Source organism: Nilaparvata lugens, chromosome 7 (assembly GCF_014356525.2).
Source record: "Nilaparvata lugens isolate BPH chromosome 7, ASM1435652v1, whole genome shotgun sequence".
Taxonomy (NCBI): Eukaryota; Metazoa; Arthropoda; class Insecta; order Hemiptera; family Delphacidae; genus Nilaparvata; species Nilaparvata lugens.
Window position 1 is genome coordinate 26,566,742 of NC_052510.1, and position 22,796 is coordinate 26,589,537.

A 22,796-nucleotide genomic window follows, 5' to 3' on the forward strand; every position below is an offset into this window, starting at 1 on the left:
TTGGAGCCGTTTTCGAGAAAATCGCGAAAAACCCTGTTTTTGACAACATTTTCGTCATTTTAGCCGCCATCTTGAATTGCATTTGATTGAAATTGTTCGTGTCGGATACTTATAGTGTAAGGACCTTACGTTCCAAATTTCAAGTCATTCCGTTAACTGGGAGATGTGATATCGTGTACACAGACGCAAATACACTCATACACACACACACACACACATACAGACCAATACCCAAAAACCACTTTTTCGGACTCAGGGGACCTTGAAACGTATAGAAATTTAGAAACTGGGGTACCTTAATTTTTTTTTGAAAGCAATACTTTCCTTACCTATGGTAATAGGTCAAGGAAAGTAAAAAATGAAAAGTTATTTGATCAGCTGTTTTAGCACACTTGAAATTTGGACAATATGAATGTCAACAATGCTTGTCGTCGACTGTGGAATTTCACGCACAAATGAAAATACACCTTAAGACCCAAATTCAAATTATCTCCTAATTAAACAATTTATTGTTGAACATGTTTCTTACTACATCATAGAAGATCATTCTCTATCAATCTGATGTATCGTACATCGGAGAAAGGTCGTGATTGAAATATTACATAATTTTGTTTTTATGAATTGGTTATTTTAATTTATAAGGTTTCTTGTACTAAAACCAGGAGTTTTTCCTATTGGCTGTTTCATTTACATTTTATTGTAATTTGATTGGCGGTATCTTAATTTAAACACGTAAAATCGAGTCAACTAAGATGGTATTGACAATATTTCCCACAATGTTTCGTTATTGTCAGCGCTGTTCACACGAAACAGTGTTTTGATTGAATTTGCCACATATCAGATGATTATAAAACATATAATCTTGAATTCTTATAATTGTTATTGATAATAACAAGCTATTTTATAATACGTTTCAACCAAAAATGTTTAACAGAAGTGTTTCAGTACTAGACATAACAGATTTTATCGGAAAATCTGTACGGAATGATGCCTCTATTCGTTATTCGTTTCAAAAAATGACACTGATGTGAATAACATTGTTGGATAAAATAATAAGGCAATCATTGTGTTTTTCTCCCGAAATCACTGCACTAAACTGAGGTCCAAGTTATAATGGCAGAATTAGTGTAGCAATTCTTGTCTATCCTTTCTAGCTCCGAAATGTAGCCAGATTTTTGTTTTTCAACAATGTAGTGTAGTATTATGATAATTAACAAAATATTCAATCTATATTTGATCGAGATCGAAGCTGGATTTGTACATTTTTAACTATTCAACGAGGATTTTCGTTTCAGGGCTCAGGCTTATCCCCAAAATTCTTTTTCATTTGAGAATTCCAAATGGGAGGCTTGGTCCTGTTCATTAGTTAATATCAGAACTAAAAATATTCATCGACAGTATCTCCAAAGTTTCAATTGATGCTGGAGCCAACATCACATGCACACCAACAACATTGTTGCCAGCTCCAACAAGATTCCAAAGCTATTTACAAACGTTTCATGAGAAAATCTAACATTCCACAGCTTGTTGAATTAAACAGAATAACAACCAGACTTTGGTCATTCATTGATCATTCAAGAAAGTAGGTTTCACACCAAGACACACCTTTATATTTTTGAATTTGGAATTAAGTAGACAACAATGAAGAGATTTACAAATATGTAACGGTCCCAGTCTTAATCAACCTGAAAACTCACAGAAAAACGCCGATTAGACACGCCTTCAGAATTATTTTGAAGGCTTCTTAACACAAATAGAACATAATAATTGAATCTGTGTACCAAGTTCACCCTTTTTCTGTCAATTAGTTTTCAAAAAGCTGTTGGAACGCAGAAAAACATAGATTTTGGGCGTATCTCTGGTTCTTTGGCGAATCCCCAACACAATATTTCTTGTTCTCAGCTAAATCTGTCTACCAGATTCTAAAATTTTCTATTTATTACATCATACTAGAGATATGGTAAGTAAATGCAGAGAGTTTACCGAAAATCGAAATTGATTTTAAATTAGCCTTCACTTGTAATAGAAGCTGGAAACATGACTGATGAAAACTATGAAGACTTTAAGTCGACGTGGAAATCTTCAATCATAACTTGTAGGCTATATAAATGTCATAATTATATAAATGTTTAAGATTATTATCGTACATCTATTATAAGAGATGAAACGTCAAAATAGAGGTTATTCAAACACACAACGACATGCTTCATTACATTTGGATGTTATGCTGCTATCAAGAAACCATGTCAAACAATTGAAAAACGCAGCAATGATTCAGATAGTGGTAAACTAGTTAACAACAATGTAACTTCAGTTAATATTGATGTAACTCCAGATAACCGAGAGAACTTCAGGTCAAATGCAACTTCAGATGAACTAGTTCAAGACAGTATAAGATCACATTTTCAAAAACAACACAGTTGATTAACATCAACAGAAAACCTCAACAAATGTATGTGAATTGATAGCAAGTGAATTAAGGGGTTGTGATTTGCGAACCAAATACAAGAAAATCAATAGTTTCTACTCACACTGGAGAAGCTATCATTGTTTATTCTAATCCAATTAGTTGGATGTTTGAATATGCTTCTAAGAAAAGACTGAAATATGCATTTTCACTAAAGAAGAACTCGATGCAGGCTTCAAAGTCACTTGTTCATTTGTCGGTGTAGCGGAGGGGAGAGGGGAGGGGAGAGGTTGATGCAATGCAATCGATTGGCAACGTTCAATACGATAGATGTTAATCAATCCATAAATAATGGTGCATCCCTAAAAGAACGTTATACGTTGTTGTAAACATAACACGTAAGAGAATATTTCTTATCCTCAGCTACACTGCAAGAAGGAACACCACATCTATTCATCTAAAGACCAGTAATATAAAACATCATACACTACATAAAAACAGTCACTTGAAGGTCATAACGAAATAACGATGGATTCTTTACTGCATTGGAACTATCATATCAATGACTTTTGCAAGAGGTTGAGAAAAACCATTAAGACAAAATCAGAATTTAGAGGACACTAAAATGAGAATTGTGTCCTCACTAAATGAGGACACAAAATCAGAATTTAGAGGACAATTAGGTAATCCACTACTTAGGGCAGCCGCTGATGATGTATGGGTTTAAAGGACGGGAAGGGACAAGCTCATGCCTTGGGGTTCATTGATTGAGAACCAACATCCATCGCTTTCCATTCAACCATCTTTTCAACGAGTTTCGAATGATGAATCGGAAACAACTGTACTCCATGAAAGTAATATGCCCAATATTCAACGTTCCTATAATCTATCACAACAAAATCTACCAGAAACAGAAGCCTATTTATCACTAACGTTGCTGAGAAGACATTCAATCAGATATTTGTTTTGTTGAACCTATACTAAAAACGTTCAATTCACTTCCTGGAGACATCCAAAATACAACTACGCATACAAAAAACTAGACATACAAAATAAAAAACTATAATACAGAATTGATTGATCAACAAAGGAAGGTGTAGCGAATGGATTAGCACCCATGTGAATCATATGAGTAGCAACACTTGTATTGGTTTGTTAATTAGTTGTTTATCAATATTTCATTTCAATATGTTATCATTTTATTAAAGTCAACTCATTCATCTAGTCCAATGTATTTCGTATTATAGAAAATATGCAAAAAATTGCTATATTGGTGACCGCCTCATAAGTTCTAGAGGATAAAACAAAAAAGTCATCAACACATAACCTCTTTTTCCGTGATTTCGATTGTGATGGTATGAGATTAATCGTGAGAACACACAGCTTTATTTTTCATTTTCGATGGTCGGGGGTCACCAATATAGTGATTTTCATATCATCCTTGAGATTGTCAAAGTGAAAGCAAATGTAGTAAGGTCCACTTGCTTTGAAGGTAGTACTCGTGGTCAACCTGTTTGCAGTTACTGCGGGGCTCCACTGTGGTTCAGTGCCTGGAGAACCCTCATGCCGAGCTTTTGCACCACTCAGACATTGACGTTGATTCGGTCCTGCGGCTACAGGAGACCTACTCCACACTCTTCGCCACAAACCAAGTGTTCGTTTTCATAAACTTGCTAACTTGTTTCTCATAATTGACATGGTTTTTCTACCAAATGGCACAGTTAGTACAGGGTTCAACCTCCATATACGGCATTATATTAGTGTCCCTGTAGAAAGAGACGCACTTTAGCGCTCTAGGTCGTTTAAAATCTCTCATACCGACCTCCATCCAGCCTTCGTTCTCGTCGATTTTCTGCTCAATTGCGCCGATTTTCTGCTTCAAACTTGGATCGGCTAGCACACTTTGCAGGAATTTAGGTTTTTTTTAATGTAGTCACAGTCATTATCTGTTGACCAGCGGCTGAATCGTCAGGTGTAATCTCGAAATCGAAATCTGACCTAAGGTGTCGGTTACGTCTTGAAGACGTTTCTATATTAGTTGAGCGAATGAGAAAATGTTGATTCTATTTCCATTGGTAGGTACTGGTACCGTCGAATTCATTGGATATTGAGATAAAGAAGCCTTCTTGGAGCCTGAGCTGTCGTTTTCTGAAGCATCACTTAGAACTCTTAAGGCTCAGATTTCGGAAATTGAGAATGGAGATTCCTGTCACCACACTGCAAGATCTTCACCGTAAAATCCATATATTGGTGACCGGTGCAGAATTTCTACAAGATACAACAGAAAAATCATATATACATGATCTATTTTTCAGTGATTTCGATTGTGATGTCCGAGATTCATCTTGAGAAAGTTTTACTTTTGTCATCTTTCGAGTGTGATTTTGAATTTGAGCCTGGAGTAACTGGTACTAGGAATCAATTAAGTGTAGATTTTCTAGCATGTGGCATCGATGTTTTTGGTTTGGAACCTGACATAATATCAGGTCTAAACGTATAAAAATAAGAAATGCCTGGAATTTCTTGTCTTACTTGTGATATTTCTTCAGGTTATAGAATTTTGATCCTCATGCTTCCAGGTGCAGGACGAACATCTCGTCTGATTTGTTCAATACCTTCAGGTGTGAGTGAGAAGGTGAGGATTACCATTCTAGTGAGAGAACAAACATTTGATGAACTCTCATTTCTAGACAAATCAGAATGTACGAATTATTTTCACTGACTTTTCGTCTCTTAGATTATCCTCCGCGAATTCTGCTTTCCGGCGATTCACATTTTCACTGTTCGATGGAAGATTCCGTGTGTCGATGCACAAAGTAACGGTTGAATTGTGTTTGATGCACATTCATCTGTTTCTTCATCAGAGGAGATTACAATTAACTCCTTTTTGATCTGTCCGATACTTGGTAACGTCTCTGGCGGTTGGGTTGAAAGTATCAGTAGATAAGTTCATTGTTTAACTGTTGAATAGTTTTTGGTAACTTCTCCCTTTGACGGTTGGGTTGAAAGTTGTGAGTAGATATTACATTAATAAATTGATGGTTGATTTGTGTTTGGAGTAATTTCATATTTTTCTTCATCGGATTTCATATCTCTACGATTGGATTGTGATAATGTTGAACAATTGTTAGAACTGACTCTCAATGGGCGCAAATGTCATTCCGTGGTCATTTTTGGGTAACAATCGTGGAAGATGTCTCAATTTCTTCGTTAGGTCTAGCATAATAAGGATCGTGATGATAAGTCGAAATCAGAAACGTTACTACAGCATGGAGTTGGTGAGTAAGATGAAATCAATTCCTTAATTTTTTGATCTCCACATTCTGATCTGATATATAGGAAAATTTTCATTCATTTTATGGGTTAATTCCGTTAATTTATTTTATTAGATAATTCGGTCGATGATTGATCATGAGGCTGATTGAAACAGTAAAGTGTGAAAACTATGCTACAACGTCATCCACAGTCTTTTCAATAACCATCTTCACTTATTCAATTATGAGGTTGACATTTTTCCTTTTCCATTAATAATTTTTGTTCGAAATAAGCATTGTATTTGGTGTTGCATCTGAATTAGGGAAGCACATGTGGGGTTTTACAAGTTGCATTAGAGATGGATTGTAGATTTGCCCGTTTGCAGATGAGGTATTCGCACTTATCAGTAAGTTTTGAATTGCGTGTTTCCTGAAATTCAACTTCATTTTGGTACAACTTGAATTTGAGTTGAGACTGTTCGTAGTTTGGTAACAACTCCTCAAAGCTTGGATCTGAATGCAAGTACAACATTGGCCCATTGTCTCTTCCGTTATACCAACAAATGAACAAGTGACTTTGAAGCCTGCATCGAGTTCTTCTTTAGTGAAACAGGCATATTTCAGTCTTTTCTTAGAAGCATATTCAAACATCCAACTAATTGGATTAGAATAAACAATGATAGCTTCTCCAGTGTGAGTAGAAACTATTGATTTTCTTGTATTTGGTTCGCAAATCACAACCCCTTAATTCACTTGCTATCAATTCACATACATTTGTTGAGGTTTTCTGTTGATGTTAATCAACTGTGTTGTTTTTGAAAATGTGATCTTATACTGTCTTGAACTAGTTCATCTGAAGTTGCATTTGACCTGAAGTTCTCTCGGTTATCTGGAGTTACATCAATATTAACTGAAGTTACATTGTTGTTAACTAGTTTACCACTATCTGAATCATTGCTGCGTTTTTCAATTGTTTGACATGGTTTCTTGATAGCAGCATAACATCCAAATGTAATGAAGCATGTCGTTGTGTGTTTGAATAACCTCTATTTTGACGTTTCATCTCTTATAATAGATGTATGATAATAATGTTAGTGTGACATTTAAATAAGTCAGTTATGATTGAAGTTTTCATAACATTCAAATGAAGTAGCCAGGATGTAGTTGCAATTGAATATCTCTACGATTGGATTGTGATAATGTTGAACAATTGTTAGAACTGACTCTCAATCTTCCAATAGTCGAGTTTATTGCTACTTGATTGCTATATTCTTAATATTTAATGTTGTTTCTTATTTTTCATTTCGGCGAGTGAATAAGATCCTGATTTGAATCACTCTTTCTATTGATAGAATCAATTTGTTATTATATCCAATCTCTTTTTGTTTATTAGCTCATTCTTCATGTGCCATGAGTTATAAATATTTTTTGGAATAGTTGAACATATCGTTGTGAGACATTCAATATTGCCTTTTTCTTATACACAAGGATTAGGCTATAGCCTGTTCCAACTCACATCTAGCTAATTATTCATATAAACTTACAATTTTGAAACTTTTTCTATTATTGCTACAGCTTGCGTGGTCTGCCAATATCTCTTTTGCCTACTGGCTGATATATAGATTTTTAATGATCTATATATCTCAGTTGACATTCTTTGCACATGCTATCTCCATTGATGCGAATTCTCCGCAACTCTTTCATTCATGATATCTATCCTGATATCTTCATTCTTGAAATGATCTCTTCTGTCATACCCCTTGGTTCTTCGAAGAAATCTCATCTCGGCTGCATGCACTCTATTTTCATGTGGCTTTGTTGTCACCCATGATTCACTACCGTAGAGAACATTAATGGACCATTATGGACTTGAACGGCCATTAATATTCAATATTGCTTTGAAGAAAAAAGGTAACAGTACACTGCACTGGTTTGAGTGCAACATTATCGATAATGGCACTCAATACTGTATTCAAGAGACTGGTCACTCTATTCACACATTTATTATAATTTCCAAGTTTGTTAACGTGTTGTTAATCAGGAGAAAGTTATGTTCAGAATATCGATGAATTTCTGGGATAAATTCATCCCAAACTAATCATGTTCTATATACGGTAAATATATATATAATGGGAAATTTTCTATAATTAAACATTGAAGTAGCCCTAAACCAGTACTTTATTAGAACGATATTTGAATATCGATAGCACTGGTGCACTCAAAGAAAAGTGTCCTCAAAGAAAACATATTATGAGGATTTGGCTATATTTAATAAGGCTAATAGTACTGCTTTGGTTGTGATAACGACCAATTTGAGTGAAACAAACCTTGAAAAGTGTAAAGAGATTGACAGACAAAGCAACAGATGACAAACGATGGATGAAAAAGTGAATCAACGCTCGAATTGAGAGAATCCGATTTTAGAAGAGTGTATAAAAATATACATAAACAATTTAATGATGATCCTCACTTGGGCTGATGCCTGTGGTTGAGCAGCGAGTTGCTAATATGAGTACAAGAGTATCATGAACTGACTAAGAACAAGATAGTTTACTTTTTACCCTTCTACGGTGTACCGTAAAAACATGCGATATAGAAATAATTCTATGATCCTATTTATAGGTGATAGAGGAATTCGCCTCCTGGTTTTTGTATAAAAACCTCATGAGTTTGAAAAATTATATCATTTCTATGTGATCAAATAAATTTTCAATGTCCGGGAAACCATCACGAGTTATTTCCACCTCACAATATAAGTCTAGTTATTTTATGTTATTGCAAAAAATCTCAGTATGCGTCATTTCAAAATAAAATTACAATTAACTCAATTTGAATCCCCTAATTAAGACTTGTTTCTTGCGCTCTTTATTAAAAATCAATAGAAGACAAGTAACCTCGTGATTATAAGGTAGAGAGAAGAGCATTTAACTAAAATTTCTGTAAAAAGGATGCAAATGCATTTTCTTGGATGAAAAAGCCTACTAAAGTACCAATCATTTCTGAATGAAACTGAACATTTTTAGCAAAATTTTCCAATAAATTCAATTTCATTCAAAAATGATATATTACATTTGATGCACTAGTTATGCTAGAAAATTATTGTAGAAATGAGAAGATAGTCTAGATACATCTAGTGAACTCTAATTGCACTTCCCTTGCGATTTGATTTTCCTTTCAAGTTGTCCAAGCACAGCTTAATAGCGGAAAGGTTATATTTTGAGCTGACCTCATCTTTGGATGACGGATGGTGAGACTTATTACGCGGATGATCGAACCTGTCCCTGCAAAATCGAAGTAGATCATCAGTAATCTATGATTAGAATCAGTAATCAACAAGTCAATCAAGTACAGTAGCCTATATGGTAAAATGATTGAAATAACAATAGGTGAAAAGCTACTTAGAGTGGACAGTAAATTTGAAATGAAAACTTGACGAATTGAAAACTCGACAAACTAAAATTTTGACATTCTGAAAACCTGTCGAACTGAATAATTGATTCAGTGAAAACTTGGCAAACTGAAATCTGCTGCCAGCATCGGAAGCCGTGTTTCCAAGTTGATGCTACCAGCATCTGAAGCCGTGAAAAGATGTTCAAGTTGTTGCATAATGTTCTCATTATACGACAGTATAGTTTTTAAAATATCAATTTTGAAAACACCCCTGTTATGGGATTGATTGTGATGTTGTAATGTTTACATTATAACATGGCCGTAGATAAAAAAAAATCATTTTTGCCACCCTAGAAGGTAATAAGCGACGAGATCAGCTGCAGACCTGGAAATGTTTTATTTACCGCCCTAGGGCCTACGTAGCTATAAAGGGCCGTTTGCACAGGCAAAGATTAAACGGAATTTAATTAACTGGTGGCTTCAAATCGAAATGAGCCACATTATAATGAGCTAGGCTTGATATGGATTTAATCCAGTTTGAAATGAAATGTATTTTAAACTGCCACTGTGCAAATGGTACTAAGTCACGTATTGTCCAGGCAATGAATGCTCAAAAAAGGATATAGGAAAAAGTTTGGAAGACAATTTTTGACCCCGCAGTTCTGTTCAGGGTAGAATGGAGGTAAACATATCAAAAGTCCCCACCCCTAGCACCATTGGTAGGGATGGGGACTTGAGATATAATGTTCCCCCCTAACTGGTCCCAACAAAGCTGCAAAGTCAAAAATTGTGTTCAAAACATTCTCTCCAAATTCCTTTGTCAATTGGTCTATTGTTGCAATACTGAAGATCTCACACACAAAACTGAAGCTGCTGCAACAGTCGTGGGGATGTGCGTAAACTTGTGAAATTATACATCAAATTGAAGAGAATTCGATGCTCTATAAGCTCGTGGATTTTTTAACATGGATTTTTTCCATCGATATTCAAAAATGTATAAGAGCAGAAATAGCAAAAAACCTTATTGACAACAAAGTTATTCATCTGAATTCGGGAGAGTTTGAGGGTACGCATGTTCTTTCCCTCCAATAAATTCAATGTGAAAATCTAGCTTATTTATAGTTTATCGAGTATTTTTAATTAAAATTTATTACTGCTACTATAGTAAACCCAAATTGGAGAGGCAGATGATGATGGCTCCATCTATAAGTGAAATTTGTAAATTTCAAGCAGTTCGTCTGCTTTGTGTTTGTTTTACATTTTTTAATGTCATCATAACCTGACATCTCATTAAAAATAATTATGTTAATTGAAGATTTGTTTAATTCAGTCATACATTTATTCTAACTGACTAATTTGGAATTGACATCAACATTTTATAGTGAATTTTCAAAACTAAAAACTGGTAAACTTTACACTTGCAAAATTGGAATATGCACAAAATTGAAAAGCATTAAACAGTTAATCCGAGTGTGTGTACGATATGTCAAGAATATTGTCCTTCCGAATCTGTGAAGCTGTCACTGAAAAAAATACTGTATTATCAAAAATAAGAAGCGAGTAGCACCTATTCAAGCCTTCACTGAACCGTTGTAATTGGACAAGTGACGAGTATTGTTTGTTTTTCTCTAAAACATAAATGAAACCTGATTTTAAAATTGTCATGATTGATACATCACCTATATTTAGAATAAAATAATACAATTTAGAGCTTGAAATTTACCAATTTCACTCAGAGATGGTGCCACCATCACCCGCCTCTCCAATTTGCGTTTACTATAACATTAAATGAAAAAGATCTTGATGAAAAATCTCAACTACACAAAAAATTTACTATAACACCTGCTACAGCATAAATGAGTTCTTATAGTTGAGAGGGCTAATTTCCAGTAGAATTAAATTTTCTTTACATCTACAGTAAATTTCATATTTTAGTTTTTATATTAATTTATTTAGTCTATCAGCAGCATGATTAGGAGAGAAGCAACAGAATCAATCAAAAACTATTTCTCTCCCGAGAAAGATAGTTGATAAGCCCGTCTGAATAAGGTTATGTTACCAATTCATATTATGTGCATTTTGTTAGTTTGTTTGTATTTTGAAGGAAATAAATCTATTCAATTTGAATGAAACGTACAGACCTGCACATGTAGTGGGCAGCCAATGAGGCGGCATCGAGACATCACAAGAGCGGTGGGGCTGGAGGCGGCTGTCATAGGTCGTGGAAGTCGGCAGTTGCCGCCCCCGCAGTCCAGATGCGACGCTGTGGCTCGGGTGTGTGATGGAGGCGGGAGGTCTGGGGGCGGAAGCTGTGCTGCGGTGAGCCGGGCACTGAACCGCCCCCGCCGCTGTATTCCGACGAGAGGCGGCGCGGGGGTGGTTGTGGTGGTGATGGCGATACGTGTCTACAACAAAATTAAACGCATCTCTCTTATCAATTTTTATACATCTATTTATTTTTATAACTTGATTTTCCACTAATGCAATCAATTTATTAATCCTTTAGATTCATACATTAATTCCACTAACTTGAGAATTATTTACGCTAAATAAAAAATACAGAAAAAGTAACAAGTCTTTTGAAATTGTGACTTATGAAACAGACCCCTATACACGAACACTATCATAGTACAGAGAGATTCAGTTTGCTTCCTGCGCTTTCATTTATTTTTGACTAACAGATAACCTGTGCTCCGCAAGGATCTAATTGAAAATTTGAAAACATAAAACTGAAAACTTGATCTACTGAAATCTTGAAAAATTGAAATAGGCTTATAAAACTATATTAGTTATACTATATAGTTAACTATAGTTAAACTATATAGTTATAAAACTATAAGCCTATAGTGATCTTCCATTGCCTATGACATGGCAATGAGCCTAGCCTATGACAATCGTTGCGTTCAACGCCACTGATCAATTCCATCGCGTTTTTTTATGATCAGTAAAAACCTGATTACAGATCTGTGGCGCTGAGCCACAGAATAGAAAGTCGGCTAGTATCCTGACGCCAAAATCCGCCATTTTGAAAGAAAGCCTAGCATTGTAATAAAGTGAGGTCCACGTATTATTATTATTTTTGAAGGGACGGTTCCAAGGATCCAGAGGTTCAAAGAAGCCCACACGTCAACCGAAGCTTAACTATTGTGTTCTCAAGTAGTATGTTAGTTAGGCAAACCAATACCTGTGTCCTTTACAAGAGCAACGAGCTGTTCTCTAACATCCCAATCACTACCTGGTTGCTTGTCGCAATCCAGTGTGATATGCTTGGCAGTCTCTTCAGACTGATTAGTCCTCGTGACCTACGTGAGTAGGTCATCAGGAGTACCTCCTGGCCTTCTGCTGAGGAAGGGGCGGCCAAGTTCCCTCTTGGGCGCTGGCCACCCTTGACTCAGCCTTTTACCCACATTTGTGCCTGGACATTCACCCATCTCTGGTCTCTTAGGTTTTTCTTTTTGTCCCTCCAAAACTATTCAGGGTCAAAAGTCTCACCTCTCCCAAGAAGTTTTGCCTGAATGGCCGCCCTTATTTGATCAGTGGTGAGTTTTGGTCTCTCCACAAACTCGTGACCTACGTGACTTCCACTCCTGGTTTTTTTGTAGGACCTTCCGCTGAAGGAGGAGTCGCCAAATTGCCTCTAGGGCATCTGGTCACCCTCGACTCAGCCTCTTGACCTACATTTGTGCCTGGAGTTTCACCCATCTCTGGTATCTTGGGTTTTCTTTTTACCCCTCCGAAACTACCCTGATGGGGCAGATCCCGTGAGTTTGAAGGCAAGGAAACTTCTGGAGTTGCCTTGGGGTCCCTTTTAGTCGCCTCCTACGACAAGCAGGGATACTGTGGGTGAATTATGGTTTTCAACACATTCTTTAGTGCAATGTTCGACTCAAAGCTCCCCCGACCCACAGGGGGTTTGAGGTCCACGTAAATATGGCAGTGTTTGAGTTTTTCTTATAATACAGTTTTTTCTGTCGCAGTTCGGGCAGTTTAAAAAAAATTGTATTATTAGAGAAGACAAGTTTGAACCGATTCATTAGATAATTTGATTTTTTAAATTTAAATCGTAAAGTCGCGTCTATCAGTGAATTCCAAACGGAAGGGCATCTTGAAAGGTAGGTGTTTTTTTTTTGTTGATATCAATTTCATTTAATTAGCACAAAGATTGAAATTTTTTTCAAGAGGTGGTCTTGGTGCACTCAAGTCTTGGTATAATGTAAAATTCATTGGTTTTTGGTATAATACTTTCCATCGTGTATGTATTCTGTAGCTGAACGGTTGCTCATTAGTCATGACTGACAGACGTTTACTCTGCTGCTCATATTTGTAAACAAAACTAGAACTTAACCTATTTCATTGTATAATCAATTTGGAATTCTAAATAAAAATTTAGAATTTTTCAAAATGAAGACAGCTTTCATGGAAGAGAAATATTTTAACATGCTGCCCCGAAATTTAAAATCCATAGAGGAGTTGACAATCTTTAGAGCCAAGCTGAAGAAATATCTGATAGGATTGTCCTTATATTCATTTGAAGAATTTTTACATATTTGATTATGATGAATTTGTTATTGACTGTTTTGTGTGTTTTGTTATTTTATTATGTATGACGTTATTCAATGTATCTGTACATTTGTTGAATAAAAATATTTGAATTGAATTAAAATGAAAAACCGTCAAGTGATTGGAGTTATTTTAAATGCTTTGAAAGGTAATGTTGATAATATTTTAAATGATATTGAATTTATGAAATCATGCATTTCTCTGCTCCCAATTACATTATAATGTAGTCCATTATAAATGTAAACCACCTCATATTCAGCCATGTCTGTTTACGTTCAGCAAGTAATCGGTAGAAAAGTACGATGAGCGGATATGACATTTTTCTTAACAGTTAGACCAAAGACCTTGAAGAGGTATAGACCTACAATGCATATCTATACCTTCCCAATGCTCTACTTGAAATTGAAGGATGCCATTGAGGTATTTTAGCGCGAGATATATTATATATATTTATATTTGTAATATTATAGATTATAAAGATCTTCAAGGTCTTTGGAATGTAATAATCTTCCAGGTTGTCCCCCCATTGACCGATTTCAATTTCAAATACACTAGCGCTTCATGTGGGTCTATGCATCTTTAAGGTCATTGAGTTAGACCAAACAGTGCTTCGTTCAGCGCCACGTTCACTGACCGATCTCATCGCTCAATCACCGATCAGTGGCTTTGAACACAACATTAGTCTTTCATGAGCCTATGACATTTCATTGTCAAATGATTAGTTGTTGCAACATTCGAAAATTTCAAATTTCGTAGGAGTGGGGACTTTTGATAAGTTTACCTCATTACCATTCCTAAACACAACTTCGAAGTCAAAACTTGTTTTCCAAACTTTTCCTTCTATACCCTTTTTTGATCATTCATTGCCTGGACTATTTCTGTACAAATACAGATATTATAAGCTGAAGATCAGCTGATGAAAAGTGAAATACGCGTGTTCATCTGTAAGGACCGCCGCAAAGTACACCCACGCAATCCACGACCCACGCTTATCCACGTTCAAGGTCAAGCGAACCCACACGCTGGGCTCGGTCTGTCACCGCAAAGTTAACCCATGGTCCACGTTCCACGCTACCTCGACAAAAGCCGAGTTTAGCCGAAAAACTCGACAAAAGCCTAGTATAGCCGAAAAAACCCGACCAGAAGCCAGCAGAGTAGTTTGTATAAAATAAGTGAGACATATTTTATATAGTACTTCATGTTCTAATATTGTTTCTAATAAAAATAAATAATAATATCGTGTGACCTGGCTGGCTCAGGTCTGGTGTCAGAGTTTTCAGGTCGTAACTGATCAGGGCCTCTGACATGACCTAATTCAATGTCCCAACCTGGGCAAAGGATGTCCCATCGTGGGCCGATCTTAAAACCAGGTTGGGACACTACCAACAATTTGTTTTTGCAATTGACAATCAATGCAGTTGCCATGAAAGTGTAAGCAAATACAATCAATATAAAATTGAAAAATGAAGAATTTTTCTGTCCAAGTTATAGCTGTTTGAATTTCTGTGTCCCAACGTGTGTCTACTGTGTCTACATTTCTGTGTCCACCCTACTATGGAATACAGTACCTACTAATAATAAATTAGTACCTGTATAATAATATAATATCTGTCTGTTTGTCTTATGATCCTCTACAAACAAACTTAAACTGAACTTACTAAGTAACTAAACTGAATATAATAGAATGAAATTGTAATAGAATGTGCACTATGTGAACTGCTCTGCTCGAAACCGCTCGGTTGACTGAAGACATGTGTACGCTCTCATGCCTACTCTAGTATATCGAACCGCCCGGCAACCGAGCGGTTGGACTGGAGACTACAACCGCCGCGATTCGCCGGCGACTACTAGAACCGAGCGATGCATGTGTACGGCACCATGTATTTCACTATACCTGGCAACCACTCGGTTGGCCAACCGCGCGACAACCGAGCGTGAATCACTGTCATGTGAACAGGCTCTTAGAGAGGCGTGGATAAGCGTGGGTCTACTTTGCGGCGGGCCTTAGCACCTCAAGAACGCGGACCTTGAAACAGCTGACCGTTCAGCTGTCCACACACCCTAAGGCGGCGGTGGACATATAAGCCTATATTCTTTTTTATTGATTGAACAATTAATTCTAATTTTATTAATGATTGGAACGAATTTATTCAATCTGTGATACAAAGTTGGGTGAAGTTGAATTGAATTGAATTTATTCCATCACTGCATGTACAATAAAATTGTATGGCAATCGTCAATTACATAATAAAATTTTATACATTGTTTAAAGCTATTAGTTCATTTAAATTATAGAAGCATTTTTCTTTCAACCATTCTTTCAGTCTACTTTTCAAATTCACTGAATTGTCCATATGTTTAAGGTGTTGAGGCAGGGAGTTGAGTATCTTCTTACTGATGTGACTAGGATTTTTTTCATAAAACGCCGTCCTGTGTTGTTGTATCCTGTATGAGTTTCTCGATCGGGTGTTGTAGTTGTGGGGGTCGGCACCTCTTGACCACGATGATGCGTGTTTGAGGCCGAAAGCCGCGGATTCGAGAATATACAGAGAAGGCAAAGTGAGTATCCCTGTTGCTCGGAATAATGCTCTGCATGATGTTCTAGGTGGTTTCTTCAGCATTATTCTAAGTACTCTTTTTTGCGCTCTGAACACTCTGATCATTTCTGGTGACGTGCCCCAAAACAGCAACCCATAGGTAAGGAGAGGCTGGAAGTAACCGTAGTACGCCGAAAATTTGACGTTATGTCTGATTGGGGATCCTATTGGAGTTGAAAAACTACTTTTATTAAAAATTTTGGTCCGCCATATTGGAATCGCCATTTTGAAATAAAATTCATTTGGAGAATATGATTATTATATCGATGCAGAATTTCAAGAGAAAATTAATGAAGAAAACCGCACATTGATATCTCAAACCGTTTAAAAGTTATCAACATTCGTGAATACTAATAAATCATACATAAATGGAATAAATGAGTACACAGAAAATCTAAGTAGTAATTTCGAAGTAGTAAAATCGAAACTATCAAATTTTACTCTTTTGAAAAGTTTTATAGCCTATATCAGATTTTCAGTATCAGATTATTTATTTAATTTTTGTATGATTTTTGGGGATCCTATTCCAATTAAAAAACTACTTTTCTGTCGCTTCAAAATTTTGATCCGCCATCAAGTTGGTATTTTCAAATGTGAATAACTTTGAAATTAAAGTCTGTGAGATATTACTTTTAACATGAAGAGGAGAAACCCATTTCTCCTTCCACAGTTTGTAGCATAGACACAGACGGACATTCTGCGCACAATTGAATGCGCCGTGTCATTTCGCTTTACGTTTTTGTGATGATCACATCTCCGTAACGTACACAAACCAATATACCTGCTGACCAGTAAACGACTTGGAACATTGCCAGCAATAGCTGGAGGGGAGCTCTCTCACACAGACACAAAAGAAGGAGAATGCTGCTAGGTTGTGGGAGTGTGATTAGTGAAGGATAGAGGATTGGACCTCTCCGTCTTCGAGAAAGAGCCGTGTTAAAAGTAATTTCTCACAGACTTTAGATATATCGATGAGCGGGTTTCGCCAATCATTTTCTCTTGAAATCCTGAATCGAAAACAGGTATCATACAACTACCTTCTTATTCAAAAAAATAAAGTTTGATTCAAAATGGCGGTTCCATGATGGCGGACCGAGATTTTGAAGACAGATGAGAAGTTTTCTAATTTGAATAGGATCCCCAATCAGGCTCACTGTCAAAATAACCTTGTTAAAGAAATATTAAGCTGTTTCCATAATTTTCACCAACTCTGTATGATAGAGGGATATAATATAGGGATTATAATATAGTGGTACCTTCTGGAGAGCGACGGCGATCCACTATCCCTGCGTACAGACGGCAGAGGCGATCCGCCGCCACCCCCATCCAGGAATGTGCGCCTGCCCATCAGCAAAGGAGACGTGCCCCGGTTGTAGCGGGGAGGGGGGTCAGGGGAGGGCGAGGGGTGTCGGACCATGCCTCCAATCTGGAACTTGACTCCTGACGAGTAGCGCTTCTTGCCGCTCTCGTCCACTCTGACGCCTTCCGACGTCGATGTCGATGTCGTGTACTGGCGACACGGCGACACTGATGTTGATCTGCAAATTACATCTTTACTTTACTTTTCTTGTTCGTCACAATTATTAAACTGCATTAACTGCATACATTCCTCTAATTAATTGATGGTTTCTCTTCATTCTATCTACGTTATAAATTAGTTACTTATGTTAGTTACAAATAAAAATAAAAATTAAAATTGTTGATAAATTGACATATTTCTCTTGATCTACTACTAGATGTAATGTTATGTTTGAAAGGACGGATTCAAGGATCCAAAGGTTCAAATAACATCACGCGTCAAACGGAGCTTATTGTGATTCCCAAGTACGTTATTAGATGGGCAAACCAAGATCCAAGAGTAGATGTTAAGTTACCTACGTTACAAATCACTTTCTTACGATAATTGATTGGGAATATTGAACAATCATAATCAAATTCAAAAGAATTCAATGAACACTTTCATTTTTTTCATCTTATACAACCTACTTTACAAGGTAAACTATCGCATAATAATAGTAGAATCAAAAATGAGAATTCATTCTTATTTGTAATTCATAAATCAATGGTTTCCATGTGATACTATTTTACAAATGATGAGATGGAAGAATTTGAATAATCTAATAAACATTAAATTTCAATAAAAAGGTAGTTATTGTACTCAATGAAACTCAACTATGTGATCACATAGAATGCAAATATCATGTGCAAGTGCTCGTCAGATCATGCATGAGCCGAAAACAAAATCTGGAAAGTGCCGTTGAAACAAGTTGTGACTTGCATGTAGCTGCTCACACTGATCTCTTGCACTTGCGAAGCAATGAATCGCTTGCACTTACAAGTTGCGTTCAGTGTGAGTGTTCCTATTGCTTTTTCCAGATGTTGTTTATCATCTGCTCGCTTGGTCATGCATCACCAACGGTGCACTTGCACATATCTGCATTCAATATGATCACACCCTCCATTTCCATATTCCCATGATTCACAGACAAAAATCAGTGAGGGAAATTTTGAATTAAACAGAGAACTTCGAATGTTAGGTACTTATAAATTATGTTTTGAATATTTTGAATATTACGTATTTATTGTATGGCAAATAAATGATTTGATTAGAAATTGATGGTTTTCAGTCTATGTTACTTGAACTTGTTTAAACTAACGGCTCACAAACAGTCCATGATGCTCGCATAAATGACAGTCAACTTCATTAAAGTTATGATATTTAATTACTTCTGAATTACTCAAATACTTCTATGTTGAGGAAGCACAGAACCTATTATACAGTAACATCATTTATAATAATAAACTCAATATCAAGAGTAACTTTAAAACACAGTGTTATCAATCATTTTAACAAGAGCCCATTCGAGAAAAGTGTAATATTTTTCTTCTAAACCCCCAACAGTTGAATCCAGGTTAAAAAATAGCCATTGGATAACAAGAACGTTTTTAGATAAAAAATTCAATTTATTATTTTGTCATGAAATACTGAAAATACTGGAATCATTCTATGATGATATATATTCAAGTCATTGATGAATGAATAAATAAATAATACAATAACAAATTTAACCAAAACTTAATAATCACATTGAAATTTCAAAATTAACTTTCATGCTTCACTGTATACTGTATATTTATATACTGTATGTACATAAAGTCTAGTAATGTGGCGATAAAAATATCTAAAGTCTTCTAACAAAATTACACAACACATTCATTACTTTGTCATGCACTTTACATCATGCAACTAACATGCTTCATTACAACCACAAGTAAGTTAATATTTTCACTAAAACGGTAAGAATAACCTCAAGTTTTCCTTATTCTAAATTCCTCTCCTTCAACATTTACATAATTTACTAAACTTCAAGTCAAAGAATGCCGATTTCTCAAGGCGTTTGAATTGAATATCAAATGTTTATCGACAAAACTTGAATTTTTTATAGATACTGATTCTTAAAAAAATAAGAATGACGACTTCTAAAGGCTTTTCAATTAAATTTTGAACATTCATTCACAATATTCAATTTTATAAAGTTGAATCTCACAACAGTTACCAAAAGTGTACAGTCATGGGCTAAGTTTAGTAGAATAAACCAATTATGTTGGTTTTTGGATCCAATACTATTTGCAAATAAATTCTGTGGAATTTTGACTAAGAATTATATTTTCAGAAAATATTATTGCAAGAATCATCCAGTTTTTTTATCAACTACAACAATATTCAACTTTATGAAAAAAAAAGATTTTAGAATGGATGAACATACTTGATATTTGTGTATTGATAGCTATCGATTATGAAATAGCTAAACTACTTTGTTATTAATAATAATGAGCTGGGAAGTTTCCAAATAGTCCAGTCAAGGAAAGGTTATAGAGGGAAAAGTTGGGAAGACAATTTTTGACCCCTCAGCTCTGTTTAGGGTAGTAAGGAGGTAAATATATCAGAAGTCCCCACCACTACCCCTTGTGCTAAGGAGGTGGGGGTGGTTTAGAGGTACCATTTTTCGGTTTCTCGCATGAAACTCGAAAACTATGCATCCTAAGGACTTGACTGTCATTAAAAAATTGAAGTTCACATAATTTCCTACAATATTCATTCCACAACTTTTTTTTTAGGTATATATTCTCTAATTTTCGAGATATCCGCTCTTGAAGGTGTGACATTTTTGAAAAGAATACGTTTGCCATAATTTTTTTTTTCTATTTTTTGCTCTTATAACTTTTTAAAAATCGATGGGAAAAAATCCATGCTGATTATGAGACTATAGAGCATTAAATTCTCTTCAATTTGATGCATAATTTCACACTTTTACGAATTTCCTTGCACCTTTTGCAGCAGCTTTAATTTTGAGTGTGAAATCTCCAGTTTTGCAACAATAGACCAATTGACAAAGGAATTTGAAGGAATGATTTAAACACAATTTTGACTTTGCAGCTTTGTTGAGACTAGTTAGGAGAAGAACATATCAAAACGCTCATATATTGAGAACAATGCATTCAACCGACATAACTAAAAATTCAAAAATGAAGCTTGATAAATTATCTACACTTTTTGTTCAGTGGAATTTTGTGCTATTCCCAACAGATCACGAGATATTCGCTCTTGAAGTTGTGTAATTGTTAAAATAACAGGTTTTTTCCTATGTTTTGCGCTTTCAGGGCTATTTATAACTCTCCAACAATGCATCATAAAAACTTATGCTTATCGTGGGTTTGTAGAGCATTGAATTCTCTTTGAAATGATGTATTATTTCAGTATTTCAAGTTTTCCTTCCATTGTTATAGCAGCTTCAATGTAGGGGGTGAAATTTTCATTGCTGCAACAATTGATCGTTTGACAACGACATTATTGAAGGGGGTGACACAATTTCTGACTTTGCAGCTTAATTCGGTCTAGTTAGTAGGTGAAAATAGCAAAAGAGTGCATCTTCATCCCTTTTGTTGAAGGTGTGGAACTGCTGAGTTGACACTTGTTGCAGCAATGAAAATTTCACCCCCTACATTGTAGTTGCTATAACAATGAAAGAAAAACTTGAAATAGTGAAATAATACATCATTTCAAAGGTAACTCAATGCTCTACAGACCCACGATAAGCATAAGTTTTTATTTTAGAGAGTTATACGACCTGAAAGAGCAAAACATTGGATAAAAACCTGTTATTTTATTCAATAATACAACTTCAAGAGAGGATATCTCGGGGACTGTTGGGAATATCACAAAATTCCACTGAACAAAAAGTATAGAGAATTTATCAAGCTTCATTTTTGAGTTTTTATTTATGTCGGTTGAATGCATTGTTCTCAAGACATGAGCGTGGAAGCAAAACTCCGAAAAAAGCAACTTAAACCACCCTCATCCCCTTAGCACATGAGTTAGGAATGGGGACTTATGATGTGTTCTCCTCTTAACTAGTCTCAACAGAGCTGCAAAGTCAAAAATTTTGTTCGAAATATTCCCTTCAAATATATATGTCAATTGGTCTATTGTTGCAAAAATGGAAATTTCATACTCAACACTAAAGCTGCTGCAAAAGGTGCAGGGAAATTCGTAAGTGTGAAATTATACATCACATTGAAGAGAATTCAATGCTCTATAAGCTTATAATCAGCATCGATTTTTAAAAAGTTATAAGAGCAAAAATAGAAAAAAATTATGGCAAACGTATTCTTTTCAAAAATGTCACACCTTCTAGAGCGGATATCTCGAAAACTAGAGAATATACAAAAAAAGTTGTGGAATGAATATTGTAGGAAATTATGTGAGCTTTAATTTGTTATATGACAGCCAAGTCCCCAGGATACATAGTTTTTGAGTTTCATGTGAGAAACCAAAAAATGGTACCTTTAAACCACCCCCACCCCCTTAGCACAATGGGTAGGGGTGGGGACTTTTGATATGTTTACCTCCTTACTACCCTAAACAGAGCTGCTGGGTCAAAAATTGTCTTCCCAATTTTTCCCTCTATACCCTTTTTTGAACATTCATTGCCTGGACTAAGAGAGCATATTTAGAAAATTAATACTAATTTATTAGCAGTATTGTTGTGAGTGAATAGATGTAATTGATCGCACATTGACTGTAGCCTATAGATCTAACTAATTCACTGTTATCACAAGCACAACCGACTGGAAAACTATTAAAAAGTGAATATGGGAATGTCAAGTGATGGCAGGAAAGCTACAGTGGAAAAATGAAAATGTGACAGTGAAAATTATCTAAAATGTGAAGATGGACTGTAAACCTGGCTCACATTAGGTTAGAATGTAATGTCGCAAATTACTAGTTATATCAAAACATACGGACTAGAACTAAATGCCTCTGAATAAACAGGTGAAGAGCTGATTGCCTTGCAACTGATCTACAGTGAGACCCATGCTTTATTGTTAATGGAATTGAATAAGGAAGCGTACATGTCATGTTTCTTTCTTCACACTATTTTGATGGTTATGTACTCTAGCACAAACATTAATAGATGCTGCTGACAGTATGCAATGAGTCTCACTACAAACCAGGTTTCAGGGTAGTAATGATTCTACACATGCTTCGAATCAAATTGAGTATGAGCATAAAGCATGAAACTATTA

The 22,796-nt window shown here is 35.7% G+C and overlaps 1 protein-coding gene across 2 annotated transcripts in view; it reads right to left on the bottom strand.

The window, feature by feature from the left end:
* Nucleotides 1-5,647: 5,647 nt before the first annotated feature.
* Nucleotides 5,648-22,796, bottom strand: part of LOC111046650 (dual specificity mitogen-activated protein kinase kinase 7) — a 41,083-nt gene continuing 23,934 nt past the window's right edge. For both annotated transcript variants that reach the window (XM_039432406.1, XM_039432405.1), the window contains 3 exons: nt 17,465-17,746; nt 11,193-11,456; nt 5,648-8,942 (listed from right to left, as the gene is read on the bottom strand). In XM_039432406.1, the coding sequence (XP_039288340.1) occupies nt 11,264-11,456; nt 17,465-17,746 (475 nt within the window). In that variant the 3' untranslated portion in view covers nt 5,648-8,942; nt 11,193-11,263. The remainder of the gene's footprint in view (nt 8,943-11,192; nt 11,457-17,464; nt 17,747-22,796) is intronic.